The sequence below is a fragment of the Apiospora marii genome, assembly GCF_038362585.1.
Source record: "Apiospora marii strain CBS 49790 chromosome Unknown utg000004l_segment0_segment0, whole genome shotgun sequence".
Taxonomy (NCBI): domain Eukaryota; kingdom Fungi; phylum Ascomycota; class Sordariomycetes; order Amphisphaeriales; family Apiosporaceae; genus Apiospora; species Apiospora marii.
The window spans coordinates 953,426-971,996 of record NW_027117375.1 but is presented as its reverse complement, the minus strand read 5'-3'; the positions used below and the strand labels follow the sequence as shown (position 1 = coordinate 971,996).

Genomic DNA, 18,571 nt, shown 5'->3' with positions numbered 1-18,571 from the left:
AATGCACATACTCGGTATTTAGAATGCCCATTTGTCTGAATGCGGCTGCAAACTTTGCCTGGCTGCATAGCATAGGTAACTATGTACCTACATGTACATACCGAAACACCCTTGTATGTAGCTCAGATTGATTGATGCGGTTGCGCACAAACAACTGCATGTTTCAGCAAGGAGAGGTAAGGTAAGTAGGTACCTGAAGAGCGTTGCGATCTTTCCAGCTGGACAGAACAGATGGAGTTACGAGCATGACGGTCGGTACCTGAGAGTGGCATCGGAAATGGTGCGAAACAAAATCGTAAGAGATCATCAGTGCCGAGTGAACCATTGACCTGTGACCTCTGAGGATGAAAGCCAAGTGGAAACTGACATGACCCGGTCAACTTGGTCATCGAGTCCCTACCTAAGTATGCAGGCATTCGGATTCAGAACCCTTCCTGCCTGCCGGTCCGACCTCGCGAAACCCAATGGCCTCGAAGTTCAAAAAAATGTTGTCCGTCCTGCTCTGGGCCAGAACCCCTCGAGGTACCTACATAATGTGCCAGCCCACCGAATTGGACCATTTCAAGACCCGATGGTGGATTAGGGGTATCCGGGGCGTCCAAAGTCTAGTTACATGATGTACACGCTGCATGTATCAGCGAAGTTACGGGCTTGAGCCTTGAACTGATGAATTACGCCAGCCACCCGACTTCTTGCCAGTGTTGCTCGTGTTGCCGATCATTGATTGAGCCACACTAGGCCAAAATTAGCATCTTACGGTGACTCTCTGCCCAAAAGGAAGGGTTGGTTGGACTGGCACTTTGCACTTTGGGACTGGAAAGCAATGGGAGGCCAGCCAGCAGTGATTGAAGACCACCTCGAACGAATCCCGGATACTGCTACATACCACCTACATCGATCCATCCATGCCTACTGCCGACCAACTAAGTCAACTCTAGCTAGCTCAGCGAGCAACCGAGCTGGTCATTCGTGGTGAACCTGATCCCAGGATTCAATCATTGATCCCGTTTTCCAAGGAGCTGAGCCCGCCCTCGATTCCCCCCTCCCCTTCCCATCGTGGGCGTTGCACAAGATCTTCTCCATCACTTCGCCGTAGCCATCATCCGATATCCTCCAATCCTCTGTCCACCACCAACAGTAGTCGTGTCATCTGTCCCGCCCTCATCGTCCATCGCGTCTTCCACGACCGTTGATATCGAGCACATACGCAGCGAGCGCCCCTGGAGTTTTCTTAATATTGACCGGAATTGCACTCCAGCGCTTTTGGCGTTCGAGGCAGTAGGTCGCACTAATTGGACGTATCGCTACTTAACCTGCTCATTACGCCATTCAAACTCGAATATTGCGACGCGAACATAGACCTACACATAATCCCAACACTACGACCTCGAGAGCCGGGCCAGAGCAGTATATGAACAAGCGTAGGACCAATCGAACGAAACATGTTCCGATAGAGACGTGGGGACACGTATTTGCGGCAGAACGTCCAGCTCCCAGGACCGGAATTGGTGCACGCCAAGAGAAGAGATTGGCAGCATTACACATATACGCCCTACAGCTGGGGACTTATAGCCGGGATTTGCCTCTACGGCCATGATCGCGGCTGCTGGATCAAATGGCCACTGCCGCGAGTAATGCGTCACCAGCCCTAGATTCTCATCAACAGATACCCGTTCCCGCTTCCTCGTCTGTCAGTACTGATAGCCAAGCCGACATCGCCGCGGCTGCCCCGAATGAGTCGGCCTCCGATGCCCCCATCGTCGGCCATTCGGGACTTCGAATAGACAACCGAGCCTACAATGGCGCTCACTCGGACGGCCGTGTGCGAAACCCGATTCCCAGCAAACTGAAGGGCAAGACAGACTTTATGAAGGGCAACTTCAACGTAATGCACATGGAACTTTCAAATCGCAACGAGAGCCAGGCAAGGTACGAAGCGGCGAAGCGGAATAGCGAAAGCACCGCCCTGCAGGCGAAGCTCGCCGAAACACCCCATTATGTATCCCACCACCGACGGGCCAACTATGCGCGCCCGCGCCCGGCCAAAACTCCTACCGACCCGGACACTGCTGCTCCTGCTGCACCAGCCGCCCCTGCATCAGCAACCACCCCAACGCCGGCCCCGGAGCCACACCAGGCCCTTTCTGCGTCAGAAGTCAAGGCAGAGCAGGCCCGCCTACTCACCCTGATTCGCAGCCTGCCGCACGCAACTGTTGTTGACCAGGTTTGCAAAGCATTGGCATTCTTTGGTGGTATCCCTGATGCACCCCCCCCTGCCGATGGGAAATTTCCCGAAAGTGGCGAGGCTAACGGTGCTGGCAACCTTTTTGTCGGCTGGATTTCCGAGATTTTCCCAGACCTCAGCCGGCCTCAGAGGCCCCCTGCCCCGGCTGCGCCAGCTGCTCCAGCAAGACGCCCAAGAGGCCGCCCGAAGGGCAGCAAGGCGACCAAGGTCCGGAGAGACAAGGGCCTGAAGAAAGGCTCCAAGCCAAACGGCCAAGCGGCTACGGTTGCGCCGGCTTCGCAACCCGCGCAGCAAGAGATGAGCGAACTGCCGGCAGCCCATGATGAGAGCTGGGTCGACGTGGACGACGAGGCGGTGGGAGCTGATCCAGATGTGGACAATGTCGAGAGGAGAGTATTTGATCTCCTGACGCCGCCGCGTGTTTCTGACATCAGGGCGGACAATGTGACCCCCGCGGCTGGATTCACATCTATCAACAGCGAGACTGGGGATCCCGGGTCATCTGCTAAAAGGAGAGGCCGGCCGAAAGGGTCCAAAAACCGGCCCAAAGCAGCGGGCTCTCAGGATACGCCGCAGCAAACGCAATCCACAACTGGACCTAGTGATTCTCAGCCCGTGCCTGGCATGGAGGCCGTGAGCTCGACCCCGAGCAAAAGTGGTACAGGGCGGTCCAAAGGGACCAAGGGGAAGAATAATGCGGCAGCTAATTCGTCAACCCAAGCATCCAAAACCCTACAGCAAACCCCCGTTCCTGCACCGCAGACCAGCACCTCGTATATCCCACCGCCTACTCTACCCACTCCCCATGCAGGTACAGTTGCGCCCAGTCAAGTGAACGGTGGGGGGAATAAAAATAAGCGCAAGCTGCCGCCCCCTCAGAATGCAGCTCAGGATGCTGCTCCGTCCCAAGAAGGACAGCCAATTACACCCCAAGTGAAGGCGTCGACCATTTCTGGTGCCAAACGGAAACGTCAACCCAATAAAGGGGTCGAGGCAATCACCAACGGGAACAGTACGCTTGACACGACATCTCAGTCATCATTCCCACCTCAACAGCCGGAGATTGCGGCAGTTGATGCAATCTTGGGGGTGACCAGGCAGCAGAATATGTCGGCGGAATCTAGCGTAACGCCTGGCCCGCCCGGTCCGCCGGCGAAGCGTGCTCGAAAATCGAATTCCGCAGCGGCGAAGCGACAAAGCGCAGGGGCGGCAGCAACAGCGGCCGCATCTACAGAGAACGTAGCACATGCAATGGCTTCTACAGTTGCTTCTCCGAACTTGCCACAGCAGACGTCACAGCATTCCACGGTAATGCCAAGCCAGCCTATGGAGAAGTCTCTCGAAACCGACTACGACCACATGAGTACCCTCCAGGCTCGCAACGAGCCAAACTACCAAGCGTATAGCAATCACCAGCAGAGGCCACAGCAGCACCACCATCAACAGCAACAGCAGCAGCAGCAACAACAGCAGCAGCAGCAACAACAGCAGCAACAACAGCAGCAGCAGCAAAATCAGCAACAACATACAGCAGCCACCAGTAGGCATTCTATCCCTGCTGCACCAGCTGAAGGCTTGGCGGCGCATTATGAACAGTTCACTGCCTCTATGCAAAATCGGCAGCAAAGCGCTCAGAGCAGCAGCAGCAATCACCCGCAGATGCAACAGATGCAGCAGCGCCAGCAGCAGCAAACGGTGTCGCCCACGCCATCACAGATCTCCAAGCCACCGCAAATGACGACCACGATGCCTTCGCAACAGAGCGCGCGGGCAGCTTCCAACGCACCAAATTACTATAGTCAAAACCAGAGCCCCTCTTACACAACAGTACAACAAGGCGCGTACTCATCGAACCCGCGCCAACAACACAGCATGACGACCAACTCTCCAGGGACTACGCTCGTGTCCCATGTAACCCATTCCCCGCAGTTTGGGACGCAGAACAACTCGCCCTTGATGGGGCGGAAAACTCGTTCCGGGCCTCACCATCCATCAGTTCCGTCCACCCAAATGCTTCATATGCCCCACGACGAACCACTTCTGCGTCATCCATGGAAAACCCATACCGAGCAGCCAGCAATGCTGCACATGGAGTTTCGACGCAGTCACCACACTTCGGGACATCGCGGCCAACACCCGCAAGCTCACATAGTGGCGTGGCCTCCTTCCCCTCCTTTTCGGACCAGAGCTTGTTCGACATGCAAGCGCTGGACTCGAGCACGGCTCATAACAGCATGAGCATGGGCGGCGGAGGGGCGTATGCTCTGGGCAGCAGTGTCCAACGCACCAACAGTGGCTCAGGGGCGACTTCTTACCCAAACAGTGCCATGACGAACGGCGGGTACGACACCAGCGGCTTAAACAAAAGCGGTATAAACACGGGCTACCGAAACCGGTGGTCTTGACGATGTGATGACGAAAACCATGTTTTTTCTTGATTATGTCCGCATTTTTGCCTGGGGCCTTTTTTCTTCATTACTTTGCGGAGCCTCTTTTTCTGTTATTGTCTAGTCTTGGAGCCACGAATCATGAATGGCGTTTGCTTTAACTTTTTTGGTTTTCCTCTCTTGAGCGGCGATTTGGGGGGATTCTGTGGCAGTTTCGACGTAATTCCAGACGCAGCTGGATTCCTACACCTACTTGCAGGTCTTCACTGCGCTACGACGGATGAATAAATGGAATATTTGAGCAAACATCGGCCCATACATTTTTCCCCATTTACGATGCCTGCTGCTTGCGACTATTCTCCTTGCGACTTCTTGTTCATTGCAGACGGCACACAGGAGCCTGATGTGAGAAGTGAACATGGGCTAGGGGCAGAGCAGAGCGAGGGGATGGGGCTTGAATATACCACTGCATTGCCGCCGATTCCACATCTTTTACTTTTTCCTTTTTATCCCGCCCCCCGTGTATTTATAGGCATAGTGAGCGATCTTGAGTATAGGCAGGCTTTTTCCACCCCGGCTTCCGATTCGGCTCCTTGAAAGTGCGCGCTCGAACAACCATCAATGAGGCAGGAAGTTGTGCAATTAGCCTTCTTCCGCTGCATCATGCTGTGAGTGGAGGCCCAGGAACGACGCCGACCCGCCTTTTTGTTTTTCTTGTTAGTACGCGTCGCCGTCTACGCGCCTCTAGATATCAGGGTAACATCGTGGGGGTCAAGTTGAGTCGGTAAATAGGTGACAGTCACGAGATTGACTTCCCCAGGACCTTGACATGTCTCCTCTCTCTCCCTCTCAGTCTTGATTCGAGTCATTGAAAGCCCCAGGGCCGAGGCTCATGAATTACTCGAGAACCCCGGGACCTGGTTCCTGCGCTTCCCATAGGATGGTGCCTTGAAACCGAGACTAGTCGTTCGTCGCCTATCCGCCGTAGAGTTAGTTGATACGGGGTTATATCGGCCAAATACCCACTTAAGGCAGGACTACTAGAGGGTCCTAATCCTTCTTCCCTCTCTTCGATTCGAACTTCTTCTTGCTTCCTTTTCGCTGTCACGGGCGGCGGCTCGCTCTCCCCCGAGGGGTTCGTTTCCTTGTCTCCAACTTCTCTCCTTGTTCTTCTTTTCCCTTCAACGTTGGCTGGCACGTTTTTATGCTTCTACCCCCCGGGTAAAGCTGTGACATCTGGAGAAAGGCTGGCTGTCTTCCAGGCCTAGGCCATCCCCACCAGATCTCATCATCTTCGTCATCGTCGCCGTGATGGCCACGTTGTTTCTTCTTTCTGTAGAATGCTTAGGTAGATGGATAAATGACAAATTATGCGCGCACATGACAAGACGGTGTGTGTTTTGTTGTTGTTCTTCTGCTCTACAGCGCCCCCTTTTACTTGCGTGCAGAAGCAATGCGAGGGAGAGCGGTTATGTCTTTTTCCACTTGTTATTTCTTGTTTTCCCACTCCCACTCCCGCCATGCTATCAATAGATTGTTACGTACATGCATACTAATGCGAAGTCGTTAGACACATAGTTAGTTGGACGGTGATTAGAGTTTGGCCAGAAACCGACCGGTGAGGCTCTAGTAATATTTCCCTGCTTGGGGGGGGTTTTCCTCTCCTGCTTTGGCTTCTCGGGGCCCCTTCTTCACCCCCTGCTAACTAGCATATGGTGTCACGCTATCGAGATCCATTCCGACGCCGTGGAAAGAGACACGCGAGCTAGACTCCACAGTTTCACTTTTGCCGAATCGGCTGTAAGTCGTTAGCTTATTAACCCCAAGCGATGCCAGAGTAGAAGCTATACCCGAGAGAGGAAAAAACTTCATAGCTGATGGAGGCTAATGGGCAAAACGAAAACAGCATGAACCAGTCTGTTAGTCTAGGTGCAGTCCAAGCAGATACTTGAACAGGCGCGTTGTATTTTCCTCGCCGATCACGTTTCGCTTATCGAAGAATCTAACAGCCGCAACGATTGCAAAGACCAGGTTGTGCCATTTCGGCAGGCCACGTCAGATAAGGACTGGAGAGACAAGTACTTATGAAAACATGACAGGCAAGACGGGCTGTGTGGGCAAGATATTATTTCCTATTATGGCATCGTCGACCTTGACCCCAACCCCCCCCCCCCTCTTCTACATGTATAGATAAATACATGTAAGTCGCCCGACCTTCTTTTATTACTTGGATTTTGGTGGTCCGCCGGGCCAGCCTCCGATTGATTTCACCACAACCACCGCTGGGAAGGAAGAGGGAAAGAAAATAATCCAACAAGCGAAAAGAGAAGAAGGCGACCGACCGCACCGCCGGGTTGACCGTCGGAGACCGTAGACGGTACAGTGCGCCGACACGAGGCACGAGGCGACGGCGGAAACCCCGACACTACTACATAGCCCTCTCCACGAAAGGGAAAAAGACGGAAAGAATCCAGATCACGGGGTGGTGGTGGGTGAGAAATCTGTGTGCTGATGAGATGATGGGTGGGCAACGGGCCGAATATGGAGTTGGGTTGATGTGTGTGACAGGACAGAAACAAGAAAGAGGGCGCGAGCGACGCTCTGCTTTCCGACAGTGGTTCCGGTGGGGCCCTTGACCCCATGGGAAAGCTGGCCTGCTACGACCTTGGTCTTGAGATTCTCCATATATCCAAGTGGGTAGTGGATATATGTAGGTAATCCATCGGACGACTCTTGGGCGAACCAGATGGGGTCAATACCACCTCGTGGAGGTGCTTGTCGTCAGCCGGCAGTAACTGAGTGCTATGATCGAGATCCGACACTATAGCTCACCGCGAATTCGAAGCCGGTGATCAATCAAACAGAATAGTCATTCACATCACGTGACCAAGGTTGATGGCAGTCGTGCAAGAGTGTAAGTTGGAGTATACGAGTGAGGCACACCAAGGCGGTGGTGCCTTTGCTTCGTATTGGTATCATCTAGGTTATCTGGTACTTCCAACCCCCCTTTCCCGGGGTCGCCTCAACCCGGCCAAGAGCCCTTCCCCATGGCGCCGCGCCTATGCATACATTAGAGTACGCTGCTTGGACAGATTCAAAACGAAAATGGTGTCGAAAGAGTCCCGATTTTGACCATCTGTCCCATCCATAACACAAAGAAAATAAAAACTCCGATGTGGACGCCGCCGCTTCTAGGGCCGCCTTGCTTTCCGACCTAAGCCTCTCTTGACCGGAACGCCTGCAAATGCCAATGACTTCTCGTGGGTATAAAATAAACAAGAGAGATAGAGATAGAGATAGAGATAGAGATAGAGAGATAGAGATGATGATGATGTTTAGTAGGTGACGTTGCGTAAGAAAAGAGGCAACAGTGTTAGGGGTATATTCGTGCCAAGAGATGGAATCGTATCCATGGCAATTATTCGATAGGGTCTTCATCAATCGATTCCAGGGGTGGGCAGACAGATTCGGGTGCTATTCGACCATACCACCACTCGTCCTGTATCGCTGCGCCATCCTCTTGAATGAGGTCCAGCATCACTGCGGCATTCCTCTTGATGTCTTGCGGTCGCTCCACAATCCGGCGATCCAGAATGAGAGCTTCGGCAGTCTGCATCCATAGTTGCTGCAAAACGGGGAGATCCGGTATGATAAGCTTGAGTTGCTCGCGTGACAAGGGGCCCATCGGCATCCCAGCTGACATGCTGGTGTCGAAAACCAGGCTTTCCACCATTGTCGCACTGGGAAGCGGTGGCACAGTGTCAGTCGGCCGTCGAGCCGCATCGGATGTACGACGGGCCCGAGTATCCGGAAGAGGTGGCAACGCCTCGGCCCCCGTGCTGGAAGCGTCCTTGATGTTGTAAGCCGATTTCTTGCGGCTCAAACTCAACAGTCCTCGACGTGGTTTGCCGGCTGGCTCGACAGGGGTCTTCATCGCTGGGCTTTTGGCGACCGAGTTGTACCAGGCGTCGACAGTGCCCCTTCGTGAATTGTAACCTTTGATCTCCCAGAAACGCTCGCACTGCCGAAGGCCACCGACACACAACGCCGTCACGTAAATTTCGTCACTGGGCTTCCCGTGCATGTAACCGCGCAACGCTCCTTCGACACGACCAACATAAGAAGGGGGTCGTAGCCTCCGGCAGAATGACGACACTACCATGGGAAACACTTGGTGGACATGCAGCAGAGTTTTGTCGTCATACATGCTCATGATCTTGGCCTCGATAGGGTTCACCGTGTAAGGCTCCTTCGTGAGTCCATGGCCATGTTCTTCAATGTATTGAAGGTGGAGAGTTCGATATGTCTCAAAGAAATGGAACAGAGTGAACAGCAGAGGTATTAAGCGTCGCCGCATACGCTCTCGCTGGACAGAGAAGTCTCGCCGCTGCTCTTCGGTCCTTCTGAGAAACAGCTCCTTCGTGATCCACTCGCAAATCAGGAAAGCCAGCTTTGCCGCAACATGCAGTCGATGCCATATTCCACAGAGATAATGGATGTTCACGGCCGCTCTGTCCTCCGGCACTGGGTACAGTCGTGTCGCATAAGCCGGGATATGGTGTTTTAGGTGATAACGAACAATCGGCAACTCGTTCAGGGTAACCATGGCGTGCCACGAACGAGACGCTAGTCGGAGATTTAAAATATCTGATAATGGTAAAGACGCAACGATCTGAATCTTCAACTCGTTAGGGAGTGCCAGGAAAAGCTGGTCAAAGGCCGCTCTAGTAAGCACACGTTAGCATACAGCAATGAACCCAAATTGACATGGGATCCCACAAACCTCTGCTTATGGGCATTTTCCGTAGACAGGCGGCGCTGATCGTGCTCGGTTGAGTTTCGTAGTGGTAGTCGGAACTTGAAAGGAAGACGTCTCTTATCCGCGGCCTTCAGAACTTCGGCGTCGGTCTGCTCCGGTAACTTGGAGGCCCCAATGGGGAGGATGAAAGTCGAGGTTGAGCTAGCCACCGAACCGTCCAGATGGGTTGCATTCGGCGGCTGCCGGTCTTTCGCCTCGGCAAGCTGCTTGAGCTTGTCGAAGTATCGCTGGGAAGCGAACTCGGTTACGTGAGGAGGATCCATGGCGGAGGATGGGCCGTGACAACAATCGTTTATCAATGGTGTAGGGACTTCAATGCGTCGCGGAGGACAGGCAGGCACTGAGTACTCGCTAGTCCTCTACAAGGCAGGGAAAGCCAAAGGAATGAACCTGGTACGGGCGACAGTTGTCGGTCGCGAATTAAGCATATTGGGACATCGAGTACTCGGTCGGAGACGGCGGTAGGATACTTCAGGTAGACTGCTGAATCGCCGCGAAACGAACGAGCTGCGATCGGTAGCGAATGGACGGGCGGGGATGTGAAATGTTTGACAGAAACACGACGTTGTAAGTCTCCAATCGGTCCAACCTGCACTCCAAGGGCGCCAGTTCCACCGTCGCTTCTCCTGCTGTTAATATGGTGTGCTCCAGGGCCAGAATGGTTCTCTTTAGTCGGGTCTCGGCGTGAAGCGAGGAATGCGAGCAAATCCTACGCCGGCGTTCGGGAAGTCGTCGAACCGTCCAGAGCACGATGGCGCCTTGCGATAGAGCCAACTCGTTATGGGCCGTCCGTCAAGAGGTCGGTCGAGTAAAAGGGCGTCGGAAGCGTTAGGCTGTGTCGCACGGAGAGGAGGTTGAGTGCACAGGGGGACGGGCTGCGGGTTGCGAGTTGCGAATGGGAATCCTTTAATTGGGATGAGCCCGCCACGTAGTATTGGTGGTAATGATGGAATTCGCTAATGAGCCGGCAAGTACCCAACCAAAGCTGAGCTGGGCAGGGAACGAAAGGGTGTCGGGACCAACAAAGAATATAGAGTGTCGGACTCAAGAGGGGAGGGAGGGAATTGAAACCGGGCGACGTAGGAAAAGAGCCCAGTCGGCAAAAGTAGTAGGTATTCTTCTAGTCTGTCTGGACTGGGCCGGCTCTCAGAAGGGCAGGTCTTGGGGATCTCTTGGAACTGGAGAAAAGAGACGAGGGACTGGGGGTCGGAATGGGAAAAGAGGCCGAGTAATGGGTAATGGGGAAGGGGTGGAGGGGTGTGTGTGGAAGCCCGGGTGGAGATTCTGGGGCGTCTGGGAAAAGAAGCAGATGGCAGGACGTGCAGGCTCGCCCAAGGACGCGGCGAAAAGGCGAGGAGACGTTGACGGACGGGGAGGTACGGAGCGTGGAGAAGTTCTTTTCTTTCTATTCTTTCTCTTTTGGCCGACATTTCACCATAATGCTACCAAGCCAAAGCTTGCCAAGCAGTGGGTACCGCCGCGTGTGGCCCGCTGGACGGACAAGCAGTCTGTCTCTGCTGGTCTGAACTTTCATCTTCAACTCTCTCGCTTTTTCTCTTAGGCGTAGGTACATCAATCTTTGATCCCTTGGGGCCCTGGCTGCCCGGGGGGCAAACAACGACGACGTGCAGCCAGGTGCCGATGGGTAAGGTTCTCTCTCTCTACCTATGCCCAATACTGGCAACTGGTGCAGTTGCAAACACGTACTGCACTGTGTGTGTGTTTGCTGAATGTGCTACCCTTTGAGGTGTTATTGATGCACATACGATACCTCACATCCATCTTCGTAAGTCATATGGCTATCACATTACTACTTCACCTACCGTAGTCCAATGCTTGCTGTACGTACCTCTCTATAGTAACCGTCCTGTATGACACTTGCACACACACAGACAGAGTTGACACGTTGAATCGTGATAGACTCTCGATACCACCAGGCATCAATTCCCATCAATTCTTGTGTTTTGGTTTGCAAGTGGTGCTGCGTTGTACACCTGTGACTTACCTAGGTAGGAAGGAAGGAAGGAGTCTCCAGCCTGTAAAGTTTGCGGCTACTGCAGCACTTGCTGCTGAGGGGCTCACGCCTGGCTGGCCCGGCTTACACAAGCCCCAGGTTAGTTACACACTCACATCAGTGTAGCGGACTGATTGATGGATGTTATCAAGGTGCGCCTCTTGTTCGTCAACCACGTCGGCTCGATTCTTGCATGCCAAACTCTAGAATGGGTGGTGTGTCGTACACTACAGCAGGTCCCACGGCAGAAATCCACTCCAACTGATTTTTTTTTTTTTTTTTCTTTCCTTTGTCGCTCTTGTTTGCCGCCTCGGGGCTATTCTCGTGGGCAAGTCGAAAGAAACGTAACCAGCTACCACCTCCAGTGGCCGACGGTGGTCACGCCTGGGTCCACGGAGCGCTACTTACGGCGGTTTGGCCGGTCAAATAGTGGAGTGCAACAGCACGCCCGAGCGAGTGATCATCCCGCCTGGAAAGCCCTTCAACAGAGCTTGATACCAGCCTAGAAGGCAGTACATCCCTTCCATCAGCAGCGTGCTACGGCTTTAGCCCTGCGTGAATCAGCCAGTTTGCCCAAAACATGACGTCCCTTCGTACGATTTTGCTATGAAACACAGACGCCTATCGACTGTCTACTGTCCCCCACTGGCGGAGCCCTTCGTCACTTGTCATTGTCGTCGTCAAGCCCATGCGAGTCGGCCCGTAGAACCCTCAGAAGAACCCTTATCAAAGACGGTTATCACGCACTGGCGGCAGTCCACCTCCGTATGACACACAGATACACAAGAGATAGGCACGGCTAGGCTGTCAAGCTGTGTGCGCTTGGCGACAGTATCTTGGTCACACCCTCGATGGGTAAGCTATAGTTATCTTGAGAAAAATCAAAATGTAGCACCGCCTCGACATCTTGCTGGCAATCCAGGGCCGTCAGCAGCCAAAAGAGCCGCCCGCTCGCCATCTGGCCCTGCTGAGAGGCCCTGTGCCTGCTTCTGTGGCCTGGTCTAGAGCTCGCGTCTGCATTTAGCCGGCAGTCTGACTCGGCTGCGTTCGATTGGCTTGGGCGGGAGCATGTTTGGCCCAAACCACGCCATGGCTTCCTTGCCGAAAGTGTCTCCTTTAAGCTCCTGCCGGGCCATGGCCGCCTGAGTTTGAGGGCAGGGCAGATTCGCAGATCGGTGTGCAGCGTCAAACAGGCATCACACGCAACAAACCGCTTGACTGAGTCTTGCTCCTCAACACCGCGCAAGTTTGGATCATCGCAAAAGAAACGTTCCCACAGACGCATTGGCAACACTCAAAAGTCACGACAGTAACCCGATGGGTTCTGATTGCTGAGTACATACTCTCGCACGCCGCGCAAAGACGACTACGACTAAACGATCTGCACTGCGACTCGGCACTTCTCTCGTGGCTAGCATGCCCACTGTCTCAGCGCGCCGCGGGATTGGAGCACTAGGGAATCCCGAGGGATAGCGAAGCTTCTCGGAAAGCTTACGATGCGATGGCGACAAGGCGATGGGAGCCGCAACTAGTGCGCGAAGGTGTTGTCAATATCTCCACGAGCGTACGTACTCAACGTAGTAGGTCCAGGTCAGGTGAAAATGGCCATGCAGATCGCGCCCTTGGATTGAAGAGAAATGGCTACTTGTACATAATCTGGCCGATGTGAAAGTTTGAATTCGGCATAATTTCCGTGTCCACGAAACTATCGTGACTACATACCCTCTTAGAAGCTGCCGCGGACCGATTGCATGGCTCGCCCTTCATCACTTGACTCCGGGAAAGCGGGAAGAGGGTTCTGGTCCTTGGCAGACAGTGCGTGCGACCAAGAAGAGATGGAGTCCCCGCGACGCAGCAAAGACAGAGGGGGGGTCGTCCCACCGATTTCTTACCGGCCCTTCTCCGGTCGTTCTCGCAAATTGCTAAGACTGACTCCGGCTTGTCTCATTGGCGCTCTTATACAACCCTGTCATCGCCCTCTCCTTATCATCCATCACACAGAAACAGAGTATGAGTACTAGACAGAGGGCGCGATACGACCGATGCTGGACCACAAGCAGATCTCCGTTCGTCGGAAGCTGTGGGCTATCGACCAATTTCCATATCGGTATATACTGTGAGTATCACCAGCATATAGTCTCCATCAGTGACGACTATGCTTGTTCTCTGTTTGCCCCATCGTCACCATCTCCATCAAGGTGGACAGCGAGGTGCTACCGAATATTGAGTCTGCTTTGTTTTCGCATCACGTCATGTACAAGTCTATCGACGTGGAATAAGACAACCATGCACGCCCAACAGCGTAGCTCCGAGTTGGAAGGGATCGGCATCTCGCTTCCAGCATTCCAGCATTCCAGCATTCCAGCATTCCAGCATTCCAGCATTCCAGCATTCCATGAGGGTTTTGTTTTGCATATCAGATCATCTCGAGCCATTCTACCTTCTGATCTCAACACATACTCGAGCCTTTTTCTTCTTCCTGGGATTGATGTCGTTCCTTCAGGACCACCCTATACTGATATTGCTTCCTACTGCTACTCGCAGGGTACGTATCAGCCAGCCACTCCGTGTGAAGAAGCCCATCCGGCACGGAAACCGTCCTGGGTTGAAGGCTTCGGACCGGAACCGCCTCCCTGCCCCTTACTGGGTTCTTCTGTATGTGGGGGGTCGCACTACTAGTCGCTAGAACTCCCTTCTTCCCCTCTCGACGTTCCGTAAGATACCGGCCAGGCAATTGCCAAATCTGGGGAACTCGTTGTCACTGTATGCCACTCGCCTTCCTGCATGGCTGTTACCTAATAAGGCTACAGCTGTAGGGCGCAAGGGCGCCGTCCCAGATAGATAAAACCAGATTCGCCCATTCTAGGCCCGAGTTGGCTTTCCGGATCTCTGCCAGGTCTCATGCTTATTTCCCTGGGAAGTATGTGTTATCCCTCCAGGCGAGCTCCGACCGCCCCTCCGTTGTCGGTATCTCACCCTGTTACTCGGAAACCGGGATGAGCGACGGGGAATGCTTTATGTGTCCCTCGGTGCCCATGCCATACTCTCTCCCTTCCACTGCCCAGCAAGGTCGAATATCTGCACTCTCGGCTGGCTCGGCTCGTTGTCACAAACTCCTTGGGACTTGGAGGGGTAATTAGACTGAAGCGATGCGATGCAATCGAATGCCGAAGCAGGTAGGGATGGAGGCCCCATGACGTATGCAAATCTCTACTACTACTAGAGAGATCTACTGTGCCATGTTTCAAAACATTGACGACAATTAATAGTCCGTCCACCCGTCCATAAGAAGAAAGGATTCGCTGTCTGGGGGAAGTGCGCCCTACTCCGGTATTGTCTTAAGTAGACACCACTGACCATAGGGCTACAGTAGCACATGGAATCTCACTCCATACCTAACCTACAAAATCCAACAACGACCGACCTCCGCGGCGGCCCGCACTCGCAGTAATGGACCGCCTTGTGTGCATCGACTGAAGTCGAGCTATACATGTAGCCCAGTCGGTCTTTGCAGGGCAGAGGACAGGAACAGCTGGTACCTAGGTATGTACATGTAGGTAATAAGAGTGCTGGCTTAGCTAAGCATCATGTCGCACATACAAATCTAATAATAACGGATGCTCTGCTCTCCCGACCGACCGACACCACCATCACCACCATGCAAAAACTTCACTCGACAGCATTGGTTTCTTTTCTTTGGTTTTTGGTTCGTCAATATGCACTTTGGAAAAAAAAAAAAAATCCCGATTAATTCTTATTTATACACGTGTGATACACTTGGAGAAGCCCTTAGGGGTGTGTGTGTGTATGCGTACGTGTGTCTGTGTGTGTGCATGTATGCCAGGGAAAGGAAGGGGGGGGGAAGAGCGTCCTTTTCTGGGACGCTGTCTGTCTGTCGCCGACAGTTTGGTTGGAGATCGACGCCAGTCATCCGTTCGACTTGTACGGGATCAGGACCCCTCATTCTCGCGTGGGAACTCCACCCCAGCTTCGCTCCTTCTCAGTCGACGGGTCCACAAGTTTTTGGTGCCGCCATTGCGCGTGGATGTGCTTAGGCATTCTATTAATAGCAAGGTAGCTTCTAGCTCTCTCTCTCTCTCTCTCTCTCTCTCTCTCCATCTCTTCCTCTCAGAGGCAGGGCCTGTCTCGTCGCCGACAGCTCATTCGACTGTGACTATTTGGGAACTGCTGTGTCCGACCAAAGACAAAGAACGGTACCTTGGAGTTACATGGTATTCTTAGACAACCACACCGCACACCGCAACCTTGCGGCGCGGAGAGGAGACGGTATTACTCATCTCGAACTTGTTCCTTGGCCGTACCGTAATCATCGCCCGCCAAGATGTCAAGGGTTCCTTTTTGGGCCAGGAAAATCATGCCCACGACAAGTCAAATAAATGGACTTTCTCGTTGCTGCTCCTCCACCCCCGCCGCATATCGTTGCTGCGTGGGCGGTTCTTCCGAGGAAACACAAATTATCATCGACATCCGGCAGGGTTCCTCTTCTTCGCAGAACCAAGTAATGCCGTCAGCCATCATAGCTTCTTAGCCTCGTAGGCAACCTATTCTTGCCTTTTGTCTCTCTCATCCACTTGCGCCTACTTGCTCCTGCCCTTGCTCCCCCTGCCTCTCCCTCTCCTTCTTGTGATCTCTTGTGTGGCCACGTTCGCCCCACGACTACTGTTTGCCAACGGCCTCATCAGATCTGTTTGATCGACAGGTAGAGTTTGCTCGTCAACGCGATACTCCGGGACATCTGGTCACCGGTGTTTGCGGGTTTGCAGGCGCACATCAAACGCCTTTTTGTGCTGGGCTTTTATCTCCAACAGATCCTATAGGTGTCCGACCCGCGCCACAGCTGATCAATCCCACGCACCACCAGGCGCATTGGGTGATTGTGTGCTGCTTGTTTTCACTCAGCTTAGCCAGTACCTTTTTTAGTCTCCCAGGATTACATTAACCCGAGCTTCGCGGCTAAAGTGGTTGGGTCCGTCCCTCACAGAGTAACCTTGGGGGGTTAGGTTGGCTTGCCGTAACCACTCCCGTCCTTTAGAAAGACTACCTACCATCAGGCCAGCCAGCCAGCACAATATGGCGGCTCCAACGATCGACGTCCCCGAGCCCGACGTCCCCGCAGCGGATGCGGGCCCTGTAGACTCTCCGGCAACACCCTCGTCCCCAGATGCCCTGGCCCGCTTCGAGTTCGAGACGGGGAGGGGCAACGAGGGAACAAAAATACTTCTGGTCGAGTGGAATCCGGCAGCAGGCGCAACGGGCAAGCCGGATGCTCCCTTGCGTGGCGAGCAGGAGGGCTGGGAGGTTTCGTGGGAAGGCAAAACGACGAGGATCCCCGCTCAAAGCGAAAGAGACGGGAGCGAAACGCAACGGGTCTACTTCTTAATACCTTCCGACATAACTGTGCCGCCCGTGATACAAATATCGCACTCCCGGAGTGGATGTGTACTTAGCACCAAACCGATGCCCGCGATATACACTCCGGCACTCGGTGTGGATACGAGAAAAGATGTAGGGAAAAGGGGTGTTCTGCATACAATCTGGTTCGTACGACCCAGAGCCTGAAATCACAAGAGGACAGCAAGTGGTCGCCCGATTGGCCGGCACTGCCTGAAATGCTCAACACTGACCTTGACTCACAATATGCAGGGCCAAAAAGCGCATGTCTCAGTTACAAGATGAAATCCGCCGCGAAATGGGGAACAATAGCGAAGGCATAGCATTGGTAATGGCGGTGCAAGAGAGGGACTGGATTGCTGAGCATTTTGGGCTCCCGAACCCGGATGCTGCTGGACAGCCTCCAGACATGAGGCATATCCCGCCTACTCCACAAAGCCCAAGATCGCCGGTAGCAGGCCGGCTCGGCGAGAAGTTGCGGGGCCTCAAGCTGGTTACGAACGCATCCGATTTTACCGCCTCAAACCCTGGTAAGTTGAGAGAGAGGAGAGTAGAGGAAGAGAAAGAGAAAGAGAAAGAGAGAGGGGGGGGAGATCTGCTCGAAATTTGCTCACCACCGTCCTCAACAGGTCCTCAACAGCATCATTTATATTCGCTGTCTCCCGACACTTCGGATATTGCAATCCCGTCGACAACGGCCTTTGCCGCCGGGATGGCCAAAATGGGGGCTACGGCTGGCCACGCGCCCGGTACAGTCAATTCATTGGACGCCATGGTCAGCGGTGACAAACCTGACGTTGCCAAGGCCCAGGATACGGAGGACGAGCTATTCATGCTACCGATGAGCCCTCGGAGTCCGGATATGAAGAAGAGCCCCTTCAGCTTTTTATGAACAGGTTGATACTGTTAAACAAAGAAAAGGCAGAGATGAAACAAGGCACCGAATGTAGAGTGCCAGATGATTTGAAGGCACCAGTTTTGGTGTCTGGTGTGAAGAGAGGCAAAACCGGTGCCTTGGTGGCCCGCGATATAGTTGCGCTACAGCAGGCCGCCCCGACCATCGCCGATGTGGGTTTGGACTGCACTGCAATTGCTGCTATAATGTGATAGCAGGCGACTTTGTAAAGCAAGCAAGTCGGTGGGTAACCATCAGGGAAAAGAAATTATAACGAGAACCATTTGGCTTCAGACGACGACGGCCCTGCTGTAATACATGCCTATTGTGGTTTGTCACGGACCGGTGTGGTTTGAACAAAAGTCATGAAGCTCGAAAATATGTGGCACGTAATTCTTCCAATTACATCTAATACTGAAATGCAACGCTGGCTTCCATCATCACACCGCGGAAGCATCGGCCTGCTGCCGAGACGGGCACCAGATGCCTGGCCAGATGGGAGACGATGGGGCTCGTACGCGATCTCTGCGTAGCACGACAAAACGGGCAATAGTCATCCGCAACGCGCAAATCCCTTCCTTGCGGGGCCGTCCGGAAGCACACGCGTAGTTCCCGGCGAGCCTGGACTGCCGCCCTCTTCGGGAGGTTGATGTTCTGCATCGCAGAACATAATAAGGAAAGCTTGGATTGGGGGGCAGCACACAGTGAGCGTTGGGTACATACGCACAGCGTTGATATCGGACCGACTACAGCACGCAGGCATTGGGTGCAGGGTGTGCAGGATATCGCAACACAATGA

General features: G+C 53.7%; 3 protein-coding genes across 3 annotated transcripts; 2 read left to right on the top strand and 1 right to left on the bottom strand.

Moving 5' to 3' along the window:
- Positions 1-1,615: 1,615 nt before the first annotated feature.
- PG985_006239 (uncharacterized protein) lies at positions 1,616-4,650 on the top strand (the record flags this gene model as incomplete). Its single annotated transcript, XM_066826008.1, has 2 exons — positions 1,616-4,338; positions 4,398-4,650. The coding sequence occupies 2 exons, from the start codon at positions 1,616-1,618 to the stop codon at positions 4,648-4,650; spliced, it is 2,976 nt and encodes a 991-aa protein (XP_066685615.1).
- A 3,400-nt stretch (positions 4,651-8,050) lies between these two features.
- Positions 8,051-9,714, bottom strand: PG985_006238 (uncharacterized protein; the record flags this gene model as incomplete). Its single annotated transcript, XM_066826007.1, has 2 exons — positions 8,051-9,356; positions 9,416-9,714. The coding sequence occupies 2 exons, from the start codon at positions 9,712-9,714 to the stop codon at positions 8,051-8,053; spliced, it is 1,605 nt and encodes a 534-aa protein (XP_066685614.1).
- Positions 9,715-16,520: 6,806 nt separating this feature from the next.
- PG985_006237 (uncharacterized protein) lies at positions 16,521-17,769 on the top strand (the record flags this gene model as incomplete). The annotated part of the gene is made up of 2 exons (XM_066826006.1): positions 16,521-17,023; positions 17,130-17,769. Coding segments are annotated over 2 exons (1,143 nt in total), but the record flags the coding sequence as incomplete, so codon positions are not given.
- Positions 17,770-18,571: the final 802 nt, after the last annotated feature.